This window comes from Dipodomys ordii, unplaced genomic scaffold (genome assembly GCF_000151885.1).
Source record: "Dipodomys ordii isolate 6190 unplaced genomic scaffold, Dord_2.0 Scaffold37, whole genome shotgun sequence".
NCBI lineage: Eukaryota > Metazoa > Chordata > Mammalia > Rodentia > Heteromyidae > Dipodomys > Dipodomys ordii.
Window position 1 is genome coordinate 14333750 of NW_012267253.1, and position 10546 is coordinate 14344295.

Here is a 10546-nt window from a genome sequence, read left to right on the forward strand (position 1 = left end):
GCTGAAGAGCTGAGGGAGAGTGCCCAGGCCCAGAGTTCAGGCCCCACGACTGGACCCCCCCCTCAAAAAAAAAAGTCCATGAGACTCTTATCTCTAATAAGCCACTCAGAAAATCAGAAGTAGTGCTGTGGCTCAAGTGCTAGAGCACTAGCCTTGAGCTGAAGAGCTGAGGGACAGCATTCAGGCCCAGAGTTCAAGCCCCATGGCCAAAAAAATAAATAAATTAAAAAAAAAATTAACTACTCTGTAGTATAGTGAATTGGGAGGAAAAAGCAATCTCCAATTCTGAATAAATTCTACAGGACTTTTAGTTTCTGAGCAGGTATAAGGATTACTGGTTACCCAAATATGCTGACTGACTCCTCTACAAATGTGTATTTAACAAATTTCAAATAAGTCATCAACTTTCCATGACTATTATTGTATTCATCTTTAACTCCTTTTGTGATTTCCTCCCTTTGTGATTTCTTCCCAACAGCCTTGTAAGTTCTTTCCACTTTCCTCAAACCTACTGATACCCCCACTTAGATTCACATCTTCTGGCTTTTTTTTTCATGCTTTTTTTTGTCTTTGATTAAAATATTATTCTTCTCACGTCCCCACTGTTTATAACTAATGTCCATCCTTATCACTCGTAGTCAACTTTCATCCCTAGCCAAACATTACCTCTTATAAGAAGTCCTTTTTTTATTTTTTTGTGGTGCTACAAACTGAATCCAGAACCTTCCACACGGTGAGCAAGCACTCTACCGTTGAGCCACATCCACTCCAAGAAATCTTTCTTCATGTGAATCATTGCTTCCCTCTTTGTGCCAACCCTCTATCAAGGTCAGTGATTCCATTCTGTAGCACATCATACAAACTTGTTTACATGCTTCTTTCTCTTGCCAGTGGATAAATATATCCCAGAAACTAGCAGTTTGTTATATAGTAAGTACTCAGAAACTATCCACTGAACAAAATGATCTTTAGCTAGACAAGGGTGGTTCATACCTACAATTCTAGCTAACTCAGGAAACTGAGATCTGAGGATCCCAGTTTGAAGCCAGCCCAAGGAAGACAAATCTTTGAAATTCTTATCTCTAATTTACCCACAGAAAAACAGAATTGGAGGGTCAAGAGGTACAGAGATATGTTCTAAGTCCCATTCTGGCCTTCCTTGGGGCACAAAGTTCCACTGGCTAAAGAGCTATGCAAACGAAGGGAAGTGTTCATATACCCCCACACCTCTTTTCTAGATGACATTCTAGGTACCTGAAACTTTGGATGGTCTTGCTCAAACACCATTAATCCAATTGCAGGGTCTGCACAGGTCCCTTTCCCATGTCTATCCCAAGGAGGGACACTATAGATGTATATCACCCTTGGGTCAAGGGGAGGCAGTGTGTGGAAGAGAATGAGAGAGCCTGGACTTTGGACATATACCTAAAGTCAGAGTCAATAACCACACTTGGTAATGAAAATTTATACATTTTGTTATTTTATGATTATTTTAGTATAATAACCAAATCTACTGTTGAAATCTTAAGATTTGATGGGGCAAAAAAAAACATTTCTCAGTAAACAGCCTCTACTCAATAAATGGCTTTTTTACATATACATTATGAAGCTGATTCCCAGGATACTTGAGCAGAAATTGCATGACAATGGCAGGGCTTTAATTTTTTTAGTTATGATAAAGGTGATATATAGAGGGGTTACAGTTATATAAATTAGGTTTAAAAGTATATTTATTTTGGGACAACATCACCCCTTCCCTTGTTCTCTCCCAATTTTTAGGGCTTTAATTTTAAAAAAAGATTTTCAGAGTTAGTATCAGTGACTCATTCCAGTAATCCCAACTACTTGAGAGGCAAAGATAAGGATAATCAAAGTTCAAGTCCAGCTTAGACAAAAAAGTTTATGAAACTCATCTCAACAGAAAAAGCTGGGTATGGTGGTGCATGTGTGTCACCCCAGCTACAAGGGAAGAATAAATAAAAGATTCACGCTCACTAAAGCAAGATCCTATTTCAAAAATAACCAAAGTGAAAACAGGGCTGGAGGTGAGGTTGTACTTCAATGTACAATAATCACTTCGCATGTTCAAAGCACTTAGTTCAGTCCCCAATTCCACCAAAATAAGTAAATAAAATAATAGTAATTTTTAAAGAGCATATATAGGGACTGGGAAGGTGGCTCATTGGTAGAGTGCTTGCCTTGCATGCATGAGGCCCTGGGTTTGATTCCTCAGCACCACATAAGCAGAAAAAGTCGGAAGTAGCACTGTAGCTCAAGTGGTGGAGTGCTAGCCTTAAGCTGAAGAGCTGAGGGACAGTGCCCAGGCCCAGAGTTCAGGCCCCAGGACCGAACAACAACAACAACAAAAAGCATATATAAGTATATAAAAATGATAAAATATTTTAAATATAGATCTTTAGAGTTAATTAATGGGTTGAGTCATAAAAATCAATTTCAAACATTGTTCTGATGCTAATAATTTTCTCAGTATTTAAACTGTTAATATTAAACCCCATTTATATTTTAAGCTGCTTAGACAGTGTTAATAGCACTCCCTTGAAGATTATAAATGTACATAAATTCCTTAAAAGGTCGTAATATTCAATAGCAGTTATAAAACTAGTTTCTCAAACAGAAAAATTATAATGTCTGTTTCACTGTTACCAAGCCTTAAAACTAGCATGAGGACTGAAATAGGAAAATGCCCTGCAGCATACAGAACGGCTGGTCTATCATCCAGATTTCTAAATAGCTTCTCCCTTCCCATTAGTTAAAGATGGCTGATGTCTCCTCACAAGTTCCTAGGGGCATTTCCCTCTCTCCCCATACAAGGAGCTATTCAATGAAATCCAAGATGCATCTTTCAATATACTAAATCCCAAATCAGTGAACAGACTTCAAAAGCATACAAGAAGTCATTGAGGTCAACTCCTCATTTTCAGCATCTGGTTACAAAATGACAACACTGGAATCAATAACTTAATCAATATTCTTCTTCAAATAAATGTTTTAGATGAAGACTCTATAGTAAGCCTTCCATAATGAAAGTCTATGTCACATCAAGCAGTAAGAAAAGACTAGTAGGTCAAAAACGTAATAAAAGTGTATAAGACAGATTTGTACTTCTTGCTATAACGTAGTAATAGGAATCAAATTCACTCTCTTGCCTGAAACAACTAGAAAAAAAGACAAAATATATTAAATGTTTTTCAAGACACTGGACATCAAGCAATAAACCAGTTATCTTTGATAGATGAGAAACAAAACTAAGTCCAAGAACTGACCCAGCTTATTCACTTGAAATAGTTCCTAAGCCATGAACAGAGAAGAGGAAATCTATTTAGTGCAATAAACACTCTGAAACAGAACTAGCCAGATTACTACAGGGGTTTTGCCTCAACAGTACAACAAAGTAGTAGTGCTTAACAAAACTTGAAAACTCAAAGTCCTGAGTGGATCAAACTCTTTCAGTGTAACTTAACTACATTCCAGAACAAAGTTCAAGATTTCTGCATTCAGTGGAATATAAAAATAACCAATAACCAACAACAAGGCAAAATTTCAACAATGACACCAAATAAAAATTAACAAGGCTACAAGAGCAAGACAATACAAGAATGAGAAGAAAAACCAAAGTGAAATGAAATGACACAAACAGAATTAGTAGGAATGGAACATAAGCTAGTTATAACTGCATTCTATATGTTTAAGAAGCTAAAAAGACAAAGCACAAAAACGAATTTCTACAGATTAAACTATATAATGTCTGAAATCAAATACATGCTGCATATGACTAACAGTAAATTAAATATTATAGACCAAAAAATAAACTTAGAGGTATCACAGTAGACTATCCAATGAAATGACAAGAAAGGTAAAAGAAAAAGACATAAGTATCAGTTAGATTTAAGACAACTTCAACCAACCTAATACACATGTAGCTGGACTTCCAAAAAGAGGAATATATATATATATATATATATATATATACATACATATATATATCACATATTTAAAGAAATAGTACCTGTAATTTTTCCAGATTTGATTTTTTTTTAAAAATCTACAAACCCAAAGTTTACTGAACTGCAAATAAAAGGAACATAAAGTAAACATACGAACAGTTTCATTTACATATGGTTCTCACTCATGATTTTATAACAAATGTAATTACTTAGACAAAGGCTAACTTTTACATTCTAACTAACCTTAAGGTACAGTGTTTCGAAGGCCACTTTAATAAGGTGCATTAAATTGGTTATCTGAGTAAAGAAAAATACTATTTCAAAAGCAGCCAAATATAGCTTTTAAAATTATGGATTATTTTGTTGCCTTACCACTTAAATAAATTATATAAGTAAATATGTATTGATCTGATTCTAGAAAATTATTTAAGAAAACAAGAGCTTACTTTTCTTTTTTCCCTAATTTCCTTTCCCTTAACTTATTTAGGTCATTCAGAACAGAATGAGGACATTGAAAAAAGCTACAGAAACTGAGAGGTGGAACTGAAAACAGAAGTGGATTTGAGGTTTAGAAAGCAACCAGTGCTCCAAAAAACAACCTGGTAACCACTACTCTGGAACATCATCATTTCCAACATAAACATATATGTATTTTTTAAAAATATAAGTGTGCTTAAAAGTGTAAACATGTTGACACATTTTTGCTGTTAGCATTAAAAATATTGAAATATTTTTGAAAAAGTATCATCTAAATAAAACTCATTAATGTAAAAGTAATATATTTTCCTTTTTTTTTTTTACAAACCCATCTCTCTTTTTTTAAGGATTCATTCCACTAATTCAGACTTTCCTGTCTAAAACTAACCAAGTAAAGAAACATAAGGATAAAGTTCTGAATATGTAACATAATGGCTACCTTCCTGTCAAAGGTGTTCCCTAAAATATTAGTATTTTTTCATTATTTTTATTAAAATGTTATTTTTCATCATTGCTAAAATATCATTTCATCACTCTACATTTTGCTTAGGAAACAGTGGGATATTTCAAATAAAAAATTCCATGGGTGGCTGTTTATATTTACTAACCCTAAAATAATACTGACAGTATAGTTTCCTAAGAAAAAAAAATATATATATACACATATACACCTAAATACATTAAGACAGTATATTTTTCTCTTTGGATGGCTATACAAAAACATGTTTTGGGCCAAGTATTGGTGGCTCTCCCCTGTAATCCTAGCTACTCAAGAGGCTGAGATCTGAGATCTGAGCTAATCTCAGCAGGAAATCCATGAAACTCTTATCTCCAACTAACCACCTAAAAGTGGTGCTGTGGCTCAAAGTGGTAGAACACTACTCGTGAGCAAAAGAGCTCAGGGATAGTGGCCAGTCTGTAAGTTCAAGCCCACAATCAACAAAAGAAAAAAGATGTTTTTGGAAAAAGTATAACAGTATAATTCTTCCCTGTGGGATCAACATGTACAGGAAAAACAAACACAAATCTCTGAGTTCAGAGAACAGTTAGTAATGGATTTGACATCTAATCTCTTGCATAGAAAAATCAAACAAACTAATTTTCATGAAACTGAACTGATATATGTCCAGCTATTACAGAAGAACAGACTTACTTTCTAAAAACAAGTATGTGTAATGCATAAAATTCCCTAATATATAAAAGGATAGGAATGTCTTCAAAAGTTTCAAACTACCCTTATAATCAGGCTCTATTCAGGACAAATAAGGGTACATACACATTATTTTAGGCACAAGTATAATATTCAGTTTGGTAACCTACACTTATGTACATGAGGGTATGTACACTATAAAACCTCTTATGATAAAATGGAATAGCTTTTCATTGAATCAGCTAAAAACATGCTTTCAATATTCAGTTCCAATCTCAAAAAATATACATTCCTATTTAATAACCCTCAATAAAGTCTCTATGATAAAAGACAAAGATTTGGCACACATTCCTATTTAATAAACCTCAATAAAATATCATAAAAGACAAAGATTTGGCCAAGGGCTGGTGGCTTACATCTGTGATTTAGGTACCTAGAGAACTGAGATCCAGATGATCACAGTTCAAAACCAGCGTAGGCAGAAAAGTTCTTGAGACTCCATCTCTAAAATAATCAGTAAAAAGCTGGGCTAGAGATGTGATTCAAGTGGTAGAACACCAGCCTAGCAAGCAAGCAAGCATGAGACTTCAGACCCCAGTACAAAAAAAAGGGCAAAGATTTGCCTAATAATTCATTAATCTTGTCAAAATTTAAGTTACTTATATAAATATCTGAAAATACCTTTAAACAATTCACCCAATACTAAGCAATCTAGTAATTTTTCAGTAACAGTAGGTTATCTCAGGGAACTTATAGGTATTTAAATTGCCTGCTACCGTAAATCTTCATCCATCAGAAATGCTTGAATTTATTCTGAAATCTGTTACTGCCCCATCAGTTTTGAGTTTTATGCCATTTTATTCGTAGACACAAAAGGTTAATAGGAAACACTGCTGCTTCAAACACAAATAACTTTTACAGTAAGGTCTCCCCCCCCCCTTTTAGGAAACTAGATTCATATTTCTTTCTCTCTCCCTCCATCATTTGTCCACATTATCAAAGACACAATGTGTTTTGAATTTCAACACTGAACACACACACACACCAAAAAAAAAAGACAATAAAAAGGCTGGCCGAATGAAGAATTCAAGCTTCTAATTTGTAACAGATAAAATTACAGGTTGTTATAAATGGGCTGGGCATCTACCCTGAACACTCCTTTCAAGATCCAATCCTTCAAACACCTCAGTTTTTCTGACCCAAAGAATCAAATTAGGGGTTTAAAACCCAACGTCTCTTAAATTCATGGCATGTTATTTTTCAAAGAAAACAAGTTACCTTAAAAAAGAAAAGAAAAAGCACGAAACGAAGCAAACAACACTTACATTTGGAGCATGACCTGGTTCAAGAACACCCCATCCACCAAAGCCACATACTCATCCAGATTGGTCCCACTGCCTGCGGCCAGAGGTCCGAACGTTTTCACCTGGAACAGAAAGGATCGTCGCGGCGTGAACGCCCACCTCCATCTCCGCGGCCGCACACACAACCCCGCAACACATACAATAAAGGACACCCCACTTACCCAGGTGACCAAGGGGCTGGTCATGAACTGCTCCAAAAGCGGAGTGAAAATTTCGTTCTCCATTTTTTAACAGATTATGTGTTTGAGAGCAGGGGGGGATGGGGGGGAAAAAAGGAACTAGCACAAACATACGCCCAGGGGACGGGTCGCTGCACGCTGGGGAAGTAAGGAGGAATCAATGAAAGTCCATTGCGAGCAGCCAGGAAAATCCCATCGAGGAGCTGGGGGGAAATCTCCCTCGTCCAAAGCCGCCGAGGGCAGGGAGCCCCAGTCCCGGGGAGCGCCCCCGACAGCCCCACCGGCCGCGGCCGGCGCTGCAAACGTCTGTGCCCGGCGAGCAGGGGCAGAAAAAAGGCATCTGGAGGAGGAGGAAGGGGAAAGAGAGCCGGAGCGGCAGGACAAAAAGGGAAAGAAGAAAAAAAAAGCCCCTCAAGGCTGCCCAGCGCCCACGGCAGCCGAGCGGCCGAACGGCCCCACGAGGAACGGATCCCCACGCGGGCGGGATGGAAAAGCCGCGTCCCGGGGCTCCGGGAGGCCGCCGCGCTCGGGCCCGGCCTCGGGGCTGCGCTCGACCCTCGGCAGCGGGCGCAGAGCCTCCGCGGGTCCGCAGCCCCTCAGCGCCTGCGGGCAGGGCTCGCCCCTTCCTCCCGGGCGGACTCCATCCCTCGGCGGCCCTCACGCCTCGCCGGCCTCCCCTGTGCTCCTGCCCGAGGAGGGTCTGGGGGGTTCGCTGTGTGTCCCTAAGCTTCGGGCTGGCCAGAGCCCGCCACAGTCTCTTCAGCAGCGCCTCTGGGAAAGCCCTCGACACAAAATCAGCGCCGCGCTCCAGCCTCCCGCTCTGCCCTCTGGAGGAGCCGGAGTAACGGCCTCGGAACCGCAGTGCCGCAGCACACCCCACTCCGGGCCATCCAACCAGCGCCCGCCAGCCTGCGGGACGAGGGAGCGCGTGGCTCCCTCCGCGCCGATATCCTTCCGCCGGCTCACACACACACACACACACACACACACACACACACACCCCTCCTGCCCCGCCCCTCCCGCGCCGCTGCCTCTGGATTGTGGGAGAAGAAAACCGCTGCATGAGCGCGCTCCCGAGCGCGCGCGCTCCCGAGGGTCCGGGTCCGGCCCTGGCCGTCGCTGCTGCTGCCGCCGCCCAGATTCAGACGCGCGCGAGCGTTGCAGCTGCTGCGGCTGGCCCGCGCGCCTCGCTCGCGCCGGGAACGCCTGCCAGGGCCTCGGGGAGGGGGTGGGGGACGCAGTAGGAAGGTGGGAGGGGGCGCTGAGGGGGATGGGCAAGGCCAAAGAGGGGGTCTGCCTGCTCGCTCGCTCATGCCTAATTATGGTTTATTTCCTCCCGGCGTGCCTTCTTTGATGTGTGAAGGAGAGGAACGAAAAACCCTTCTCTTTTAAACATGAGGGATGCAGACCGCCCTTTTTCAGACAGTTTGATCTGAGCTGTTAAGCATGCTTTTGAGCCAGCAAACAGGGAATGGGAAAACGGATTGCAGCAAATGGCTAAAGAGGTTTGAGGCACAACTTGGGCTTGTGAACATGGCATACCCTTACTGTAGCAACTGTGATGCAGACTTTTTTTTTAATGCTATTTAGCTATTGAAAAATATCCAAGCACAATCAAAAGCCACAAGGAGAAAATATTTGGAAATCATCCCTAGTCCGGTGACAATAAACAGATTATGCATTTGTCAGAAATCTCTCTGCTATGCACCATTGGAACCATCAAAATAATTTTTGTAGTCCCTAGCAAAATCAAATGCTCCTTTTGTTTCCCAAGAAAATAAAAATGTTTTTCCAGGTATAAAATGAACATATAAAACACTTTTAGAAAATAAATACAGTTATGTAGTTTCACTAGGTGAATTGTATTTACATTTACAGCAGTATCTACTTTGAGTCTATATTTTCACTAAACAGTAAGGATGTTTTTGTTATAACACTCAGTTAAGAAAAAGTACAGTGATTGTGGAGTGGGCTTGATTTATTTACCAGCTGTGTAAGCCCAGGCAAGTCTCTGAACATCTCTGAGCTTTGCTCCCTTCATATGGAAAACTGAGAGAATGATAGCGTGGAGGAAATTGTTATTGATGTTGTTTTATCATTATAGCTGCCAAATGAGGAATCTGTAGGAAAAAGCTTGAAATGCAGTCTCTCCTTTTTCAGTTCAAGAGTCCTTCAGTTCAGTTCTTCCTTACAAAAGATCTTGCTTTGGAGCACAGAGGAACGAACATCCTTGTAAAATCATCTTATTTTAAATTAGGATGCACTCATGTGGCACTGGTGGTGTAGACAAAGCCTTATATTGCTGTGGCCTGTACACAAGCTTGAGTCATCCTGGTTGCTAGCAATCTTTTCCTTCTGGCTGACTCTTAATCACAGTTCATTTGGCCAATGAAATGCAGAGGGAAAGCAGGCACCAAGAAGGAAGCATTGCTTTCAGGAGCCACTCAATGCCTGATATACCTTCTTTTCTTTGTAATCCCACAGAAACGTACAAAACAACAGGGAATTATGTATGTCTAAAATGGCATTTATCCTAAGACAGACCAACCTTGATGAAAGCCCATAAAGTGTTAGCACCAAGTACAGCAGGTTAAGGATATTTTGGACAATGGTGACTGAAAGGTTAGACCCCAAGTAGTATGTTAACATAGTAAGTTAACATTGTTTACCCAATTTACATTTAGTACCCATCCCACATAGAAATCTGGATTCCCCTCTAGAACCAGATGGCCTCAGATGCTTCCTGGTCTATCTTTAGCTTTTACACACACACACACACACACACACACACACACACACACACACACACACACACACAACAAAGAAACATGAGGAGTTAATTCTAAAAACAGGAAACTTTAGACCAGACTGAAGTCTGCAGGAACTTTGTTGAAAACCTACCAATGCACAATTCACTACTTTAACAGCAGCCCTAGAAATGTTTTATAATATCTCAAGAGTACAATCAGGAAACTTCTCTGTCTGGCAAAGGAGGAATTGTACATTACACACAATTTAATGGTCTTTGAATTGCAATGTCCTGTAAGATTAAATCCAAAACTTTCCTATCCTCCTTTCACTTAGGAAGAGATGCCACAAAAATTCTTTAAGTGTTTTTTGTTTTGTATGTTGTAGTCATTTTCCATCCATTCTTTCTCAGAATGTTGAAAATTCAACAAGAAAGCTGGGCTTGATGTCTTACCTATAATCCTAGCCACTCAGGAGGTTGAGATCTGAGGATTGCAGTTTGAAGTCAGCCCCCCTGCCAGGGGTGGGGGATGTTATTAAGACTCCTATCTCTAATTAACCAGCAAAAATCTAGAGATGTGGCCCAAGTGATAGGGTGCCAGCCTTGAGAAGAAAACTCTGAGGACAATGCCCAAACCCTGAGAACTGTCTTGTCTTTTTGTC

General features: G+C 40.0%; 1 protein-coding gene across 1 annotated transcript in view; it reads right to left on the minus strand.

Moving 5' to 3' along the window:
* Ccdc88a (coiled-coil domain containing 88A) overlaps window positions 1-7182 on the minus strand; it is a 130107-nt gene extending 122925 nt beyond the window's left edge. The window contains exons 1-2 of the mRNA XM_013017916.1: window positions 7118-7182; window positions 6918-7018 (exon numbers count right to left, since the gene is read on the minus strand). Of these exons, the coding sequence (XP_012873370.1) occupies window positions 6918-7018; window positions 7118-7180 (164 nt within the window). The 5' untranslated portion in view covers window positions 7181-7182. The remainder of the gene's footprint in view (window positions 1-6917; window positions 7019-7117) is intronic.
* Between the last annotated feature and the right edge of the window lie 3364 nt (window positions 7183-10546).